We start from the raw sequence: 19,037 nt of genomic DNA, 5'->3' as shown, positions 1-19,037 counted from the left end.
GAAGAGTTTAATGTAGTCACTCATGATAATGACAGGGATGGTGATATACTTTTTGTTTCTTCTTTGGATGCACATGCATTGATTGCAGATTTTGAGGTTGATATTCACACTTGGATACTTGATTTAGATATGTCCTTTCATGTCACACCACATCATGAGTGGTTCTCTGACTAGAATGGTGTTGTATGTGGTGTTGTCCACTTAGGGAATAACTATGCATGTAAAATTGCAGGCATTGGCAGTGTGAAACTAGAATCTTAGCATGGCTTCATGTTTGATTTGCATAATGTGAGACACGTATCTCAACTCAAGAAGAGTTTGATAAGCACAGGGCAACTAGATGATGAAGGCTATCACACCACCTTTGGGGATAGCAAATGGAAAATATGTAAGGGCTCCTGCATTGTTGCCAAGGGGTCCAAAAGTGATACTTTGTATCCTTTGTATGTATCTAGTGTGCGTGACCATGTTGTCGCTATAACTGAGCAGCCAAGTGTTTCTTTGTGGCATAGCTGGTTGGACACATGAGTCAATTTGGAATGAAAGTGCTCTCTTGTTTGGGTTATTTACTGTCTTTGAGGTATGCTGATTTTGAACAGTGTAATCATTGTATTTATGGTAAACATGCTCAAATGTCACACAAAAAATCTCTCTCTAAAGTCTTCACCCTTAGAGTTAGTACATTAAGATGTCAAATGCCACAGTTATCTCTAGGAGGGAAGAAGTATTTTATTACCTTTGTTGATGATGCCACACGCAAAGTATGGGTTTATCCAATCTGTCGCAAAGACGAGGCCTTGGATAATTTAAAAAATTCTTAGAATTTGCTGAAAATCAGACTAGCAAGACGCTAAAATGCCTTCGCTTTGACAATGGTGGGGAATATGTATCCAAATCCTTTCAAGACTTTTGTAATAACAAAGGGATTAAAAGGGAGCTTACTGCTCCTTATAATCCGCCCCAAAACGGTATTGCAGAGTGTATGAATAGGATCATTCAATGCAAGGTCCGTACAATACTGTCACATGTTGCTTTACCCCATGGTTTTCGGACAGAGGTTGTTATGATAACCGTACACTTGATTAATTGGTTACCAAATGGGCCTTTGGGGTGGGGAGGGGGGGAGGGGGAGTCCCTGAAGAAGTGTGGTCGGGCAAGCCACCTTTGTATGCACACTTGAAAGTGTTTGGCTACTGTGAGACATTTCTGCACATTCGCAAGGAAGAATGCAACAAACTTGAGCCAAAGTTCTATAAATGTATTTTTCTAGGATATGGTCATGAATGTGAGATGGGATATAGATTATGGGATCTCGAGAAAAGAAAAGTTGTACACAGCAATGATGTTATTTTCCAGGAAGATCGCATGCACAAACAACCCGAAAAAACAGAGGAGGTCAGAAGGGTTGTATTCCGGGAGGATGTTCCAATAGGACAACAAAGAATGCTCGTTAGAAATCAGTATACTTGCTGAAAATGTCCTTGAAAATGTAGGGAATGATGTTGTAAATGATCAGTAGGATGTTGCCCATGACGTCCCACAAATTCAACAAGAACATGTGCACTTGGAACAACTTGAACCAATTATATAGCAAGTTGTACCTGTAGAACAACAAGCTGTTAATGTAGATTTACAAGTTGAATAGCCAGCAAATATTGATCACTAGGTCTGTAGGTCGACTGGAGTGCAAAAACAACCAAATAAAATTATTCGTGGAGTAAACTATGTGGCTGATTATGCCATGTTAATAGATTGTGGTGAACCGTCATGATTCCAGAAAGCAATGGACAGACAGGATAGTAAGAAATGGCAAAAAACGATGCTATCAGAGATGAAATCTCTTATGAAGAATGGCACTTGGGATTTGGTACATTTTGCCAAAAGGACAAAAAGTGTTACCTTGCAAATGGGTTTACAAAATGAAAGTTACTTTTGGTTCTTTGCCCAAGTACAAGGCATGCTTGATTGCTAAAGGATACAACCAAGAACATGGAATTGATTTTGATGAAATCTTTTCTCCTGTAGTCAAAATGACTACTTTGCGAACCATCTTGGGCTTAGTTGCATCTGAGGACATGGAACTCATATAGATGGATGTAAAAACTGCCTTCTCACATGGTGATCTGCATGAGAAAATCTATATGCAGTAGCTTAACGGTTTTGTTGCAAAGGGAAAAGAACACATGGTATGTAAACTCAACAAAAGTTTGTATGGGCTGAAGCAGGCACCACGCGAATGGTATCACAAATTCGATACATTCATGCAATCTCAGGGATTTCATCGTTCTCAAGTTGATCATTGCTTATATATCAAGAAGGCAACAGATGACAGCCTTATTCTCTTGGTATTGTATGTGGATGACATGCTAATTGTAGGCAAGGATGTTCATGCCTTGGACTCCTTGAAGCAGAGTCTACACAATAGCTTTGATATGAAAGATCTTGGTGAGGAAAATCACATTCTTCGCATGCGTATACTTAGAGACAAATCAAAGGGTCTTCTTTATCTGTCACAACAGGAGTATATTACCAAAGTTCTGCAACGTTTCAATATGGAGGGGGGGGGGAAGCTATCAGTGTACCATTGCCTCCATATGTGAAACTTAGTGTAGATGACAACCCTACATATTAGATGATGGGAAGGCTGAAATAGTCAAGATACCCTATGCTTCAGTTGTTGGTAGCTTGATGTATGCTATGGTTGCTACACGTCCTGACATTGCATTTGCGGTGAGTGGTTAGCAGATACATGGCATATCCTGGCAAAAAGCATTGGGAAGCAGTGAAGGGTATCATGAGATACCTTAAGGGTACAAAGGATTTGTGTATCTGCTTTGGTAAGTAAAAGTCATTTGTTGTTGGTTTCACTGATGTAGACTATATTGGCCATCTTGATTGCAAGAAGTCTACTTTAGGATATGTGTTTATGTTCACAAGAGGAGCAGTCTCTTGGATATCTAGGTTGCAAAAGTGTATTGCATTGTCTACTACAGAGGCGAAATATGTGGCTGCCATAGAGGCATGCAAAGAGGCTTTATGGCTTTCATGTCTGGTGAGAGAGCTTGGGATTATAAAGGTTCCTATCCTCCACTGTGATAGTCAGAGTGCTATCGTGCTAGCACAGAATCTTGTCTTTCATGTAAAGACAAAGCTTATATAGGTGAAGTATCACTTTATTAGGGATGTACTTGACAGTGAAGGCATTGAGCTTGTCAAGGTACATATAGATGATAATCTTGCAGACCTTTTCACAAAAGGTTTTCCAGTCGACTGGTTTGCTCATTGCCGCCAGATGATGGGGGTTGGATAGTATATATATGTCTTTCAGCTTTGTACATACATACACTTACTTCATTTTTTCCTCTATCTTTAGGCATGTTGCCTTTAGGTGGAAGATTGTTGGGGATAAAGGCTCACCGTGCCTTTTATCGTGTTCGGGTGTGAACGCACCGTTACACTTTTGTACTTTATATATATTTAAAACCTAAAATGTGGTACATAAGTCTTTGTACCAAACATCAAGTGTCATGCTTACTCTCTCTCTACTGCTCTCAACTCTTTGCACCTTCACTCTTAGCTCAGCTCAAGCACAGCCTTCACAACAGAAAGAAGTTGCAAAGGCAAATGTTGCATCTAGTGTGGTAATTGAAGAGCTCTTTGACACTGGAGAGATACTTGTTAGAGTCTCATGCAATGATGTAGATGTTATGGCATTAGTAGGTGATATGCACATCATAAAAAAGGAGGTGATTAATGCCTTACTTTCAACTCATGATGGGCTATCTGAATCATGAATAGTGGACAATAGTGCCTCTTTTCATGTTACTCTCTCTTTGGAGTCATTTTTTGAATACACTGCAGGTTGCCTAGGCAAGGTTTACTTAGGCAACAATTATGCGTGTGAAATAGAGGGTGGAGGTACCATTCACTTGGCCCTTGAAAATGACCAAGAGCTGATTTTACAGGATGTTAGATATGTACATGGCATGAAGAAAAGTCTGTTGTCAGTTGGGCAGCTTGATGCAAGAGGATATTTTACTACCTTTGGTGGTGGATCTTGGAAGGTTCACAAGGACTCTATGCTGATTGTTACAAGCAGCAAAGAGGGGATTTTGTACTATTTGCATTATAAAGCATTACTTGGCAAGTTTTTGGTTGTGGCTGAAGTTTATTCACATATAGAACTTTGGGATAAAAGACTTGGCCATATGAGCTAGAAAGACCTTCAAGTTCTCTCCTCTTTAGGGAGATTTGATGTAAAAGGCTTTGGTCTTGACTTTTGTAATGATTGCATATATGGAAAACATGTGAAGTTCCCTTATTACTTTGGTATCGTTAAGAAGTTCAATATTCTTGATTTAGTTCACGTTGATGTGTGTACTTTGCCTATTAATTCACATGGGGGTGCACGGTACTTTGTCACTTTTATTGATGGTTTCAATAGAAAGTCATGGGTGTATGTGTTAAAGAGCAAAAAGGAAGTGTTGGATGCCTATAAAAGATTTCATGCTTTTGTTACCACATAGAAAGGGTTCAAGCTAAAAGCTATAAGAATGGATAATGGGGGCGAGTATGTTTCTAATTAGTTCAAAAAGTTTTGTGAGATACATGGCATTAAGAGGGAGTTAATAGCTCCTTACAATCCTGCATTAAATGGCATGGTTGAAAGATACAATCGCATACCTTGTGAGAGAGTCAGATGCATGTTGTCCACAGCTAATCTCTCGTAGTAGTTTTGGGGAGAGGTTTTTAAAATTGCAGTTCATGTATGCAATTGCTCTCCCAATTGTGCATTGGAAAAGGGCATTCCTAAGGAGGTTTGGTTTGACAAACCTGCTTCATATGACCATTTGTGTGTCTTTGGTTGGGATGCCTTTGTGCACGTTCTTGTAAATCAGAGGACTAAACTAGATATGAAATCCATCAAGGGTATCTTCATGGGATATGGGGATGAGGGAGAGATGGGTTATAGAGTTTGGCTTCCTCAGGATAGGAAGATAGTATGTAGCTGAGATGTAGTATTTAATGAGACAAAGTTGTTGAAAAATGCTACATATGGTAACCTTGATAAAAAGGTCAAATTTCAGCATAAACAGTTAGCCATTTAGCAACCATTAACTGAAGATGTTGTTTCTTTTGATGCAAAAAATGAGCAACAACCTATTGTGCTATAGCTAGAAGATAATGGACAAGAAATTGATGCATATGATGGAATAGGACAATAAGAAGAACATGCTGAAAACAGGTTACAACAGCAAGAAAATGCTGAAAATCAGCCACTAGGTGATGGTGTGTACACATACCTGAGGATGTAGGCCCATTGCCTAATGACACGGATCATTGGGTAAGAAGGTCTATATGTATCAGAAGACAGCCAGAAAGGCTTCAGCCATCTTTGGATTGCATTTTATTGACCGATGAAAGTGAGCCTCTGACATTTAGAGAGGCATAGTCATGTGAAAACAAGAGAAAGTTGGAGCTTGCTATGCGGGAAGAGATAAAGTCTCTGTATGCGAATAACACATGGGAGCTTGTACCTTTGCCCAAGGATAGGAAAGTATCCCTAATAAATGGATTTACAAGGTGAAATGTATTGATGGAAAGCCCAAGTACGAGGCATGTTTGGTTGCTAAGGACTATACAAAGGACGAAGGCATAGACTTCCAGGAGGTTTTTTCACTAGTGGTGAAGATGACTATGCTCTGTGTGGTTTGTTTGCTCTCACTGCATCCTTGGATTTAGAGTTGGATCCAAATGCATGTGAAGACTGCTTTTCTTCATGATAACCTGGGTGAAGAGCTGTACATGAAACAACCCGAAGGTTTTGCTATTCCAAGGAAGAGCATTTGGTTTATAAGTTGAAATACAACTTATATGGGCTGAAACAAGCCACTAGACAGTGGTATAAAAAGTCAGATACCTTTATGCTCAGCCATGGATTTAAATGTAGCTATGTAGATCATTGCTTATACACTAAAAAGGCTAATGATGGAAGTCTTATTGTGTGTGGATGGCATGTCGATTGCGAGAAAGCATAAGAGTACTTTGAATGTTCTTAAAAGGCAGTTGAGTTCAGTCTTCTCAATGAAAGATTTGGGGGTAGCTAAACACATTTTAGGTATGCGCATTAAAAGAGATAGAGGACAACACTTCTTGTTTCTCTCACAGGACAAGTATATTAGCAAAGTACTTGACAGATTTAATGTGGCTAATGCTAAGCCTCTTGGTGTGCTTTTACCGCCACATATAAAGCTTAGCAAAGCTGATTGCCCAAAGGATGATGCAGTTGCTATTGCTATGAAGGACATACCTTTTCATCAGCTTGTGGTTCTTTGATGTATACCATGGTTGCAACTCGCCCTGACATTGCTAATACAGTGGGAGTTGTTAGTAGATTCATGTCTAACCTTGGCAAGCCACATTGGGAAGCAATGAAATGTATCTTTAGATACTTAAAAGGTACACATGAGAAGTGTATATGCTATGGAAAGGGTATACTAGAGTTGTAGGGATTTTGTGATTTGGATATGGTAGGAGATCTTGACACTAGAAAATCTACTAGTGGGTATGTCTTTACTTGGTTGGTGGGGCTATTTCTTGGTGTTCAAGGTTGCAAAAAATTGTGGCATTGAGTACTGTAGAGGTTGAATATATTTCAGCCACAAAAGCTTCTAAGGAAGCTGGCTTGGGTGTTTGGTCAAGGATTTTGGTCTTTCTTTACATACTCCAGTGCTTGGTTGTGATAGCGAGAGTGTTGTATGTCTGGCTAAGAATGCCATGCACGTACCAAACACATAGATGTTTGGTACCACTTCATTTGACAGCTCTTGGATGATGGTCCTGTCACATTGACTGAGGTCAAAACCCAAAATAACCCTGTAGATGTTCTCACAAGAGTCTTGCAAAGGTTCAGCATGAGCATTGCATTTGATTAGTGGGAGTTGGCTAGCTTAAAGATATCACTTTGGGTCTTTAAGTGGGAGGTTGTTGGATGTAAAGTCCATTTGGGTGTAAAGTCCCTTAATCTGTGTGTGTGTAAACTTATACAAGTGTGAGCACTCTCTTATTTGTACCCTAACATATAGATTCTCTCACTCTCACTCTCAACACTATTTTTGCTCCATTTGTCTCACATTTCATTGTGCACTCATCCCAACACGATGCACTTTTGTGTGGATTATAAGGATCCCGATAAAGCGACCATTAAGAATAAATATCTATTATCTTGAATGTATGATCTTATAGATCAACTTTGTAGTGCATGCTACTTTGCCAAGGTTGATCTTAGATCCGGATGCCATTAGATTCAGATAGCTCTTAAGGATGTCTTAAAGACTATATTTCATATGTAGTATGGATATTGTTAGTTTTTGATACTATCTTTTGGATTAGCAAATGCTCATGCTACTTTCCAATAGATGGTGCTTCACCTTATCACTTCTCCTACCATGCATTCTACAACCTCAAGGTAAGAAGTGAGCTCATAGTATATGCTTGAGGTACTCATAGTCCTCAACTCACTCGAGATGACAATTAAAAAACTCCACTCCAGGTAAGAAAGCTCCACTGTCAAGAAGAACAATGTAAGAAGGAAAGAAGTATCTTCGCTTGCTCACAAAGAAGAGGAGGAGAATTGTGAAGATGAGGAAGAAGAAGATAATGACTTTCCTTTCCTTGCCAATGTGGACCTATGGAATGCAAGCCGTCTCCTTGGTTCTTCCCAGGCCTGTCCTACAGACACAAAGGCCGATATCATTGTATCATCATTGTATTTCATTTTATCGGTATGTTATTCATGCTCTATGTTTCTGAGTTCATTCACTAGTAGTGCTGTATACACTATGTTGTCTCCACTATAAACCCTACTGTTTCTTTATGAGAGAGAGAGAGAGAGAGAGAGAGAGAGAGAGAGAGAGAGGCTAAAATGATTAGTACACCTAATCCATGGTATGTATCGTCATAGATAAACAAAGAAATACGAGCTAATATGATCAATCTATACAAGAGCTCTTGGCTCTTCTACCATCCTACGTGATCTGTGGCTCCACTACGAGAGAGCTTGGTGAAGGGATTTTCTTCGGGGATGTCTGGTTTTGGTCAGAGATGATAGCTTGGATCCTCATATGATCTTGTGGATGCAGCTCGACCCAGGAATGGAGCCTCCCAACTCTGCCTGTACTTGTAGTTTTGTTCATGGTCACTTTGAATAGTCCTCTCTTGGCACACAACTGCTAATGTTGCTCAGGGCCTGGTCAACGAATCATAATGTCTGCAAATCTTCAAAAGGTAGAGTCCTAGGCATCTTAGCTTAGAGAATGCCATTATCAGATGTAGGGGACCAAATGCCTGCAGCTGGCATCTTTGAGATATCTAATAGACTATTATTCTGATAGCCCTTTAACTAGGCATTCTTACTCGAGTGGCTGGCATGAAGATATCTATTCTCTATGTGCTTATCAACTCATTATTTATGAAGCTTGTACCTTTGTCTTTGAGGCGTTCTACATGGAAAGTTTTCTGTTCTTCAAAAACTGGATGGATAAAGGTAGCAGCACAAAACATACCTATCACAGGTCATATGATGCATAAATTGCAGAAAGTGCAGCTGGGAATTGCTAAACACAGCAACTGGGAGACACCTTGCAGCCAGATGACTTAACTAGTAGTTCAGAACTGCCTTGCATCTCACAACCTTGTACTCTTCTGACCACAAGCTTGGCAGCTCAGACCTCTGTAGGATTATTTATTAACAAGCTGAAAACTTTGATTTTGTGCAAGAGGCTTTCCCACTCTTTATTGTGTCTACTGTCTTATCCCTTGCTTCATTATCAAAAACTTACTGAACCTGGCAACTGCCATTTCAGGTGATGTATTGGTGCAGAATGAGGCTGATAGTGAGCTGGGCCAAGCAGTAATCCAGCTTGCGAGAGAACGTGGTATCAAAACCATCAATGTTATCACAGATAAACCTGGCTTGACATTGTTGGTGGAAAAGCTGAAGCATGTAGGAGGTGATATTGTTGTTAGTGAATCCTATACAAACACCTGGTATGGTTCTGTTCCTTACTTCTGCGTTTCTCACTTTTCATCTTGTTCTGTGGGAAAAATCAGAAGATAGGCTGTTTACATTTTATTTGCATGTATTATGGAGCTGCTTGATTTCGCCAAAATCAAGACGTTCATGCTATTTGTAAATTGATTGGGTATGACCCAATTTGTGCTTGACATAAGCTTTTGAACGTTTTTGCTTGATGGCTATTTACAAGGGGTTTGAACAGGGAGTTGATTTTTCTCATGTTTGTGCTCTAAATGGAATGTTGCAATGCAGGTACATCAAAAGGCTGTTGAGTGATCTCCCCAAACCATCCTTAGGGATTACCTATTCTGATGGATCGGCAGCAACTGCTGTGGCAAAGCTATTACCAGAAGGAGGAACCCTTTTAACCTGTGGTACACAGCTATCAGACAAAGTAGCATATGGCGGTGCAGAGAGAAGACCAATTCTTTGGAGCCAGTACCTTGAAACAAAGAATCTAAAAAGCCAGTCGGTCTGAGTACGCTGCAGTTAAGTGATTCTTGATTGGCCATCTCCTGGCTTAGAGCTTGCTTTGGGGCATGTGTCTTATCTGGGCCACAGAACATATGTTCCACAGATTTGCTTTCTTGATGGTCATTTGAATAAAGCTGCAATACAGCAGCTCAATTCAGGTAAACCTTTTTTTCTGTGCTAAGTGATGCCCTCTTTCCTGAGATGACTTCAGGCTCACTACAATGATCAAAGGCCTGCAACTTTGCCCCCCAGGGGTTTGCTCATTAATGAAAATTTGCGGACTTTCGATGCATGCATTGTGACTGTCAGACGAAAATAAAATCGTGGATACAACATTCTTCTATGATTTAACTAGGACTGATGGGGCTTGCCAAGCCTGAATGTGTAACCTGTTTTGTAATTATCTTTTGAGCTACAGTTTCTGGTGACTGGTATTGAATAGCACTATATGATGCAATATACAAAACCAGCTTCAAAGCTCAGTAGTGTCATTAATGTTTCACATTTTTACCATTATCAACGGATTGCTTTACCACTGAATAATAGCCATTGAGTGTAGGCAGTCATATTATACTCGTAGATTATGCCTCCTACATGTTGCAACTTATTTTGTGGCCTGCAAAGCATGGAATTGGAACCAACATGTTACTATGATATACATCACTATTGATATTTTGGATGGTTGAAAGTTCTTTGGCACATGTTAAGTTCATTGACAATTATGACATTCACTTCTTTCTTTTGTCCAAAGAAGTCGGACTTGGGGATATGCAAGTTCAAATAGAAAATTTTCATCCAAACAACTCTGCAATCATGATACACTAGGATTGTCCAGTTCTTAGACATGCTACAAAGCCAAGAAAAAGAAAGGACCTAGTGCTGCAAAGTAAAAGTCAGTGTGCTAGACAATTGCTGTACGAGGAGAAGTATACACTCTATTGGTTGGGTTTTCTATGTGCCCCCCCCAGTCTCAACAGATAGGTACTAAAAGTAAGATTAGTTGATTGGTTGTGTCTTAAGAGTAAAATCATAAATAAAAGATTAGCAATGTACGAGAGAGATATAAAGGACTGGAAGAAAGTGTAGAATGAGAAGGCAAAGGCTAGAAGAGTTCCTACAACCTATAGGCTAGCTACATGACCAACTTGCAAAGAGGTGGGTTTTCAATGCGAGGGAATGATATATCGTATAACACCTAGTGAGTTCCACACCATTCAATGAAAGCCAAACTACTTGTATCTCAGCTTGTATAAAGAAGGGATTGTTCCTGTGCATCTTATTTTCTTGTTTTCATGGTTACGCATGAGCTCTCTAGAGAGTCTGGAACTGTGGCTGATAGCCTTTTAATGTCTCTCCCAAATTTAGATCAGCCTTGATTAAAGTAGGTGCCTTTACATTGTTCTCTTGTTTCCTATTTGTTTGTATGAATGCCCCTTTTTGGAAGGCTTCCAGCTTTCGATCCATCTAATTGACTCTTTGTATGCCTATGATCATGGTGGATGGACCCAATGCCTTGTCCTCTTGGAGGAGGAAAGCCCTGCAGTGGTATTTTTTTGGTGCAAGTGGAGTTGCATGTGAAAGCCTTAAGGTCAAGGTTAATAAGAAGTAAATTGAGATTTTACCATTGCCATGGTTGAAGAGAAAATGAATGCGAAGGACTTTTTTTGGATCAAGCCAATAGTTTAATCAAACAGAAATTATGACTTGTTTAGAGGTAAAAGAGGTTTTGATGCCATATTTTGTATCAATTACACTTTTGGATCTTTAATGCTCGACATGGATGTGCACATGATATACTTTAGGTCACATTGACAAATTTGTACCATTTGCTCTATGGTTTCCAATTTAAGTCGCAAGATTGTCGACGAGGATCTAAAGGTAACCATGATGATGATAGACGAACAATAACACAAGTATCCCTCACTTGTTAGATTGATACACAACTTTTGGAATTTAACCTAAAAGTAACTTAGTGCTTAGACTCTCAAATTTTTTCTATAAGGCCTTTTCCACCTCAATAGATTGCTCATTTACCTCCCTTTTTGGTTAGCATTATCTTAGTAATTTCATGTGGTCATGCTTTGAGTTATATTGGCATAACTTGATGTATGATCCACGCTTTATTTCGCTTGAAACATTTTGATTGATTTAATACTTTTTTATCTTCCATGCTTTTAAACTCTAAAGTTGCTTGGTTCTTTCCTTGCTAAATAATTTTCCATGGTATCAATTAATTGGGATCCTTTTTCTTCTAAACTTGGCTTCAATTTAGTCTCTAGCCCATGTGTCTCTAAACATCCTTGGTGGTCTTCATCATTTAGTTTCTCTTGTGTTTCTTCATGCCACCTCTCAAAGACGCATGGAGTTCAATATTATTTTGCAATGTAACTTTGTTAACTACTTACAAGATATTGGCTACAATACCTTCCTTAGTTGCCTCTATCCTCATTTTGACTTCCTTATCCACTTTGGTCAATATTTCCTTGACTTCCATCTTCATCATTTAGTTTCTCTTGTGTTTCTTCATGCCACCTCTCAAAGAGGCCTTCTAAACACGCATGGAGTTCAATATTATTTTGCAATGTAACTTTGTTAACTACTTACAAGATATTGGCTACAATACCTTCCTTAGTTGCCTCTACCCTCATTTTGACTTCCTTATCCACTTTGGTCAATATTTCCTTGACTTCCATCTTCAATCTTCTTGTTTGATGTAGCCACCTCTATTGAAAACTTTCCTTCTAGCTCCACCAAACACATAAGCACTTTGACAAATGAATTTTTCCAAAAAAACATTCTTTGCTTCCAAGTTGCAACCTTCTTGACATAAATATTCCTCCCATGGGCTTGATAGGCTACTAAGAGTAAATTACTATCGGAGAGAGAGAGAGTGAGAGTTTAATAAAAGGGTTAAGGTGATATGTGGTGTACTGCTTGTTTTAATATTTGGAGTTATGGGAGCACTATGCTTAAGTTCTAGTGAATCCTTGTGTTTGGAGAATCCACTCTTTGTTTGTTGTTGATTTGGTGGATTTTTATTTGTGATGTGAGGTCTTGGGATTAGGTCCCAAATGGTAGCTTGGAGTCAAACTTTGACTCTGTAGTGGGCCTTGAACTTCGAGTATTTGAGTAACCATGTTAACTGTCCAACATCTAGGCATGAAGCCTACTGGTACTTTTGAAAAAGGTCATGAAAAATGTTGTGAGCTTTGACCTTTGGGTGTTTTGAGTATCCACTTAGCCACAATGAATATTATATTAATATGATAAGGGGGCCAATAGCGAAACGGGTGTCAAAAAGCAAGCACCTTGGGGCTAGCAATGTGACTCACAAAAAAAAGGGATATGTTGAGAATTTTGATTAGGTGTCACTCATTGATTTGCTAATAAGTGTTACATCATTGGCTCTCAAGTGTTCCACTACCTCCCAAAATTGTATTTTTTTAATTGGATAAAAGATTCTAAAAACAAAAAATTCAACATTAGACTTGTCCAATCCTTATGGGTATCCCCTAGATGCTCACGTATTTAGATCTCAAGAAAAAAATTATGAATTGTAAAATCCTCGCCAACTAAAAAAAAAACCCATCATTTTCCATCTATGCTTTGAGAGATTATTCGACTCCTACAACAAACAAAAGATCTTCGTCCAATTCAAGTTCATGATCTCTCCACTACCTCCTTGGATACACCTCATTAATAGGTATTGTTTGACATCATTGACAAACCTTCATGGACAACCATTGAGAGTGATGTGAGATTTCATCCTAACAGGATGGAGATGTGAGCATGGGTTACCTTTTGTATTCATCCATAAGAGTGTGGGGCAAGTGACCAATCTATTTCCTTGTAATCAATGAGAGGTGAGCTATGTGAACGAAGTGCTGCATATATAAGTTGGGCCTTTTAATGCACAAAGTAAGATCTGTTATGTGCATGGCACTATAAGGTATGGCCCCTTTACCCTAGTGTAGCTAGTTAAGAGGTGTAAATATTAAATATGGATAGACAAATAGTTTTGCAAAGGCCATTAATAATGTGGTTACTAGTATAATAAGCTCTGGTAGCTTGGCGACCAAGCCACTGTGCCTCATTAAAGGCGACTTGTCTTTGCATTGAAAAATCAAAACCGCCGAGTCAGAAGGAAGAACCGGAAATGGGCCCATGTGGTTTCCCCTATATAGAGTCGTATAGTGGTAGCAACTTGCAAGTTGCAAGTGCAGGGCGACCCAAAGAAAAACATGGGTACGCGGTGGACGACACTGGGAGCTGTCCTCCTCATCGTACTCTCATCGACAGCTGTTGCACATGCACGCACCATCTGCACAGTCTCTTCTCCTCCTCCTCCTTCAGGTACTGCCTCAGCCCTTTTACATGGGTGCCATTGACTCCATTAAGCAGCTTTACGCCTGCTCTGATTGCATTTTTGCTCTCTTCTCATCTCGTGACTGTTTGCCTATTGCAGACGCCAACGCCCCTGATCTAAGCGTCAGCACCGCCCCGCGCCACGCGTCGACTCCTGATAGGCGTCTGGTAAAATCGATGGCCCCTTATCATGGGTATAGATTATTCAGAACCATTGACTCAAGTAAGGTTCGGATTTGGCAGGCTGGAAGCACGACACCCGGACCCCCTAACTCGAACGGCTGAATATTATTAGCACAAGAGGCGGTTCCCAGTTCCCTGTTCGGGGGGAAAATATGCAGTCGGAATATAGCCTATAAGGCGGAGCTTTCAGAACATTGGAATGGCTATGAGCAACCCCTGAAACCTGGTCGGCGTATCATCCTTTCTACATGGATGTCAGGGAAGACCCAACACGCAATTCTGAAATATATCCTCGAGCTATTAATCTCTCTCCAGAACCCAAGTGGTTTCACAGGGTTAATCACCACTTCCATGTCAATTTTGTACTTAAGATCTCACAGCGTCAGGGATTTGTTGCTCATTGCGCATTACTAACCCGCTTGTAGAAGTGTTTACGTTTGCAGCCCATTTGGCATCAAATCAGGCCCATAAATTCGAGACAATGTTTCATAGGTGAATTTGTTGGGTCTCGAGAAATTATTGTATACAAGTACTTAGTGGTGCAAATACTACATATGTTTGATGTTCCAAGTATGGATTATTGAGCTAATCTCAAAGTAATCTGATTCGTCTTCCCCCAAGTTTTCCAATTACATATATATGACATTTGTAAATGCCATCGGTGCCATTGTTTTTCATTTGAAGCTTCACATTAGGCTTCAATTGTACAACTAGAATTATCATCATCAACCTCTTAGAAGTACATCTAGGCTCTGCATGCACAAGGCAAGTCATAGTAGCCTGATTGGAAGAACACGGTACCTAATCAACTTCTCAAAGTATATCATAGGTTGTCATAATTTCCATTCTGAGACCCATAAAACTTGAACCTACTACATCTCCATGGTATTAATTAATTGCAATCCAAAAAGATAAGCAAATATCAAATCTTCCACTCAAGTACTAAATAAAGCAACCTCAAGGATTGGCCTATATTACACTTCAACCTTATGCCAAAATTTTTGAAATTGCACACCAATAATAGCATAAGTCTTTTAAACTTCAGATACTTTATTGACTTTTTACACAATTTGAAAACATCTACTTAAGTAGTTAACAAAGTTACATTGCAAAATAACATTGAACTCCATGCGCGTTTAGGAGACCTCTTTGAGAGGTGGCATGAAGCAACACATGAGAAACTAAATGATGAAGACCACCAAGGATGTTTAGAGACAGATGGGTTGGAGACTAAAATGAGGCCAAGTTTGGAAGAAAAAGGATCCCAAAAATGAGGCCAAGTTTGGAAGAAAAAGGATCCCAATTCGTTGATACCATGGAAAATCATTTAGCAAGGAAAGAACCAAGCAACTTTAGAGTTTAAAAGCATGGAAGATAAAAAAGTATTAAAGCAATCAAAATGTTTCAAGCGAAATAAAGCGTGGATCATACATCAAGTTATGCCAATACAACTCAAAGCATGACCATGTGAAATTATCGAGATAATGCTACCTGGAAAGGGAGGTAAATGAGCAATTTATTGAGGTGGAAAAGGCCTTATAGAAAAATTTTGAAAGTCTAAGCACTAAGTTACTTTGGGGTTAGGGTGTATTTAACAGCTTTCATAACTTAAATTGAAAATTTTCATTTTCTACTAATAATGAATCGGGTTCTTTTCATGTAAACTATGAAGTAGAAACCTTGATATTTGTCTCTTTGTCCTATATACCTTTGACATGTTTAAAAGGATGTCAATACAACTCTGTCTCTATCTTTGAGGTGTCTAAAAGGACATAAATACAATTCCATCTCTATCTCTTCCCCCTCTCTCCCTTCCTCCTACTCCCTCTCTCTCTCTCTCTCGTTAGAGAGAGAGAGAGAGAGAGAGAGAGAGAGAGCAACACTTGCATTTCAAGTTCTCAAATAGCTACAATTATCATCATATATGGTCATCAACACGTGATAGGTAAGGAGACCTGTAAACACACAAGAGTAGAGAGAGATGAAGCAACCAGGAGCACATACATACAATGCAAACTTGGGCACACAGAGAAGTAGGGATGAAATCTTCTTTTTCTTCTTTTTTTCTTTCCACACAAAAGAACTTAGTCTACAACATAATAAAAGACTAATATGAGAGTCCTAGAACATATGTATATGTAGTCACTAAGATTGAACCCACTAAGGATAGATGAGGTGGCATAATAAATGTGCCACAACCAAGAGTCTAGCTATACAATCACTGACATATCCTTCATATTAATTATCTAATGTGCTAGTAAGTAAAGTCCTACCACATCACCAAGACATGTAGTGGATGCCAGCTTAGGTGGAGTTTGATATCTCAACATGCCCCCTCAAGCTTAGCATGAGCTCGTGTACTCCAAACATAGTCTTGAAGTGGCAGAGCTTCTCAGCTCCCAAGGCCTTGGTGAAAATATTTGCAATGTGATCATGTGCAATAATATAAACCAAATCAGTATCACCTGCTAGAACCAGCTTTTGAATGAAATGGTAATGGACCTCTATGTGTTTGGTTCGTGCATGATACATTGGGTTCTTGGCCATCTGAATGCTACTAAGGTTATCACAATAGATGATAACCTTCTTGTCTACATGCAACCCCAAATCAGGAAGTAGGTTGCATAGCCAAACTACCTCACCTATTGTATAGAGAACAAGGCATAGTTAAGTGAAGACTTGACATAGTGCAATGTGTAACACACTGCATCCAAATGTGGCTTCCATGGAAGCTATATGAACTAACTCTCCAAACCAACTATGTAGTTTAGATCTGGCCTAGTGATCATCAAATAAATAAGGCTACCAATAATCTTTGTATACATAGTGACATCCTTAATCACATCACCCTCGTCATGTACACTTAGATTAGCATTGACATCCATATTGAGAAATAGACAAATGATGTATGCTCCAGGAAGAGATGTCCCAAATCCCATATGCAGAGTGAGGAGAGTGGTACAACCCAACTTCTATAAAGCATTGTACTTGACTATCAGTTTCAAAATGATGAATATGATATCATGATGCTTTCCTCTTTCAGTTAGTGTCATTGTCATTGTCATTCCAATACACAAGATTGTCTTTATGAGTCCAAGCTTCCATCTTGGAACCTAATACACTTGTGTAACAATTGTCTACTCATTGTTCATGCTAACAGGAATTTAGTCTTCGCCTTCCAACCTCCATAGCTCCTTCCATGCTCTAAATCTGACATTCTCACATGGTATCAGAGCTTAACTAAGCATGACATAACTCCCCTCTCTGCTCTCTTAGTCCCTCTTAACCTCAGGTAAGCTCAAAACTAGCTTATGGTTCCATTTCTCACTTCCACCTCCACTTGACCTTGTGGTAGCCATAGCTAGGACAGTACCTACCCTAGTTTGAGTAGCTTGATCTCTCTCTACAAGCCATATCTTCAAGTGATTCCCTGTGGGAAAATGTTTCTTGACTCCCAAAGCTTCTCTATGTGGCACATCAAGCACCAACATTGTTTCATCAACAAGAGCCCAACATTATGTTTTTTGTTAGTCGCTGCCCAATCTGCACCTGCGCATGTTCGTACAACCTGCGCCACATATACAGACCACAATGTTGACGATGATCGTGGGGCATTTGAAGAACCCCAAGTGGGCAATCTCAGGCTGAAAGGAATCCCCAAAATTCTCTCTCTATCTCTCACAATTTGTGAAACCCTAACTGCCATCTCTGTGGGCAACCATAGCCCAAGCTTCAAAGCTTGACATTTTCACTATTTCTTCTCTCACTGAAGCTATGAACAACGATTTTAATCATGAGCTACACTCTCTAAAGTTCACTACAGATCTAGAAGTGCCCAAGGAAGCTCAGAAATCCACAAAATTTGTGAGAGAAAGCACTGACTAGTATCCATTAATACTCAACTAGTGTCAATTTGACACTGATCTTCTTGTGTCTCTTGACACATTGAACTACAACTCTTTTGTTGGTTATTTGAAGCTTATCAACATGGCAGAGCTTGAGAAAATAGCAAATTTCAATGGAGAAGGATTCCATGCCTGGAAGGAAAAGACCATGTACCACCTCATGAGGAAAGACCTCTGGAATCTCCTTGAAGATGATGAAGGTGATGCAGATGACGAGAAAGAAGATTCAGAAAGTGGTATCCTTGCAATAGCTCCACCAAAAAGCAAAGAATGGAAGAAAATGAATAGCAAGGCACTAGGCATCATTGCCTGGGGAGGACTAAGTGATGATGTGCTACATCATATCTCTGGCATTAGAGATGCTAGAATTACGTAGGAGGAACTTGACAGGATGTTTGGTGCCCAAGCAAAGAATTCAAATGTAAAATTACCCATGTAGTTTTATAAATTGGATATAAAAGATATTATTTCCATGTACCATACACATTAACAAGTTCAAGAGTCTAAAAACCCAGCTTGCAACTCTTAAGAAGAATATTGATGAAGATGAAGCAATAGATGTACTGCTTGCAAGTGTAAATAAGGATCCATATGAGAATCTTGTGTCCACCCTAAGTAATGTTCCAAGTTTCTAAATTAAAGATATTGAGCACTCACTACTTGATGAAGAAAGCAAAGTTAAAAGCAATGATGCAAAGGAATACACTACCAAAAACAATCTCTTGTACACCAAGGGCACTTATGGAGCAAAAAGCCGTGGTCAAGGACTCAACACCAACAACAACAAGGATCGGATTCTATGTCAATACTATGGCAAGACTGGCCATATAGCCATTGAATGTTTCCATAAGAAAAGAGCACATCAGATACAGAATGATCACCACCAAAACTAGTTCATGAATGAAGAAGAAGAAGAAGGAGATACTTTCGCTCTACCATCAACAACTCTGACAGATTGTTTTAAAGAAATTTCATTGTATCTTTCATATGTGTTTCCCATAGTGGATCTCTATTTTTCCCTTAGTGGATTTACT

The 19,037-nt window shown here is 39.4% G+C and overlaps 1 protein-coding gene and 1 long non-coding RNA gene across 4 annotated transcripts in view; both read left to right on the top strand.

Moving 5' to 3' along the window:
* The window catches only part of LOC148028172 (uncharacterized), a 33,972-nt gene extending 23,879 nt beyond the window's left edge, over nt 1-10,093 (top strand). Inside the window, exons 2-4 of one of the 2 annotated variants that reach the window (XM_087689866.1) lie at nt 7,964-8,286; nt 8,865-9,048; nt 9,329-10,093. In XM_087689866.1, the coding sequence (XP_087545992.1) occupies nt 8,235-8,286; nt 8,865-9,048; nt 9,329-9,554 (462 nt within the window). In that variant the 5' untranslated portion in view covers nt 7,964-8,234 and the 3' untranslated portion in view covers nt 9,555-10,093. The remainder of the gene's footprint in view (nt 1-7,963; nt 8,287-8,864; nt 9,049-9,328) is intronic. The other variant, XM_087689865.1, reaches the window with a different exon arrangement.
* Nucleotides 10,094-12,052: 1,959 nt separating this feature from the next.
* LOC148028171 (uncharacterized) lies at nt 12,053-14,735 on the top strand. Of its 2 annotated transcripts, XR_015692566.1 has the most exons (3): nt 13,463-13,903; nt 14,016-14,083; nt 14,159-14,733. It is a non-coding gene; the product is annotated as an uncharacterized LOC148028171 (long non-coding RNA). The 2 variants fall into 2 exon arrangements; XR_015692565.1 differs by having other exon boundaries at nt 12,053-13,903; nt 14,016-14,735.
* Nucleotides 14,736-19,037: the final 4,302 nt, after the last annotated feature.

This window comes from Lygodium microphyllum, chromosome 12 (assembly GCF_053477565.2).
Source record: "Lygodium microphyllum isolate KBCC chromosome 12, Lygodium_microphyllum_v1.1.10, whole genome shotgun sequence".
Lineage (NCBI taxonomy): Eukaryota > Viridiplantae > Streptophyta > Polypodiopsida > Schizaeales > Lygodiaceae > Lygodium > Lygodium microphyllum.
This window is presented reverse-complemented; position numbering and strand designations above follow the sequence as displayed.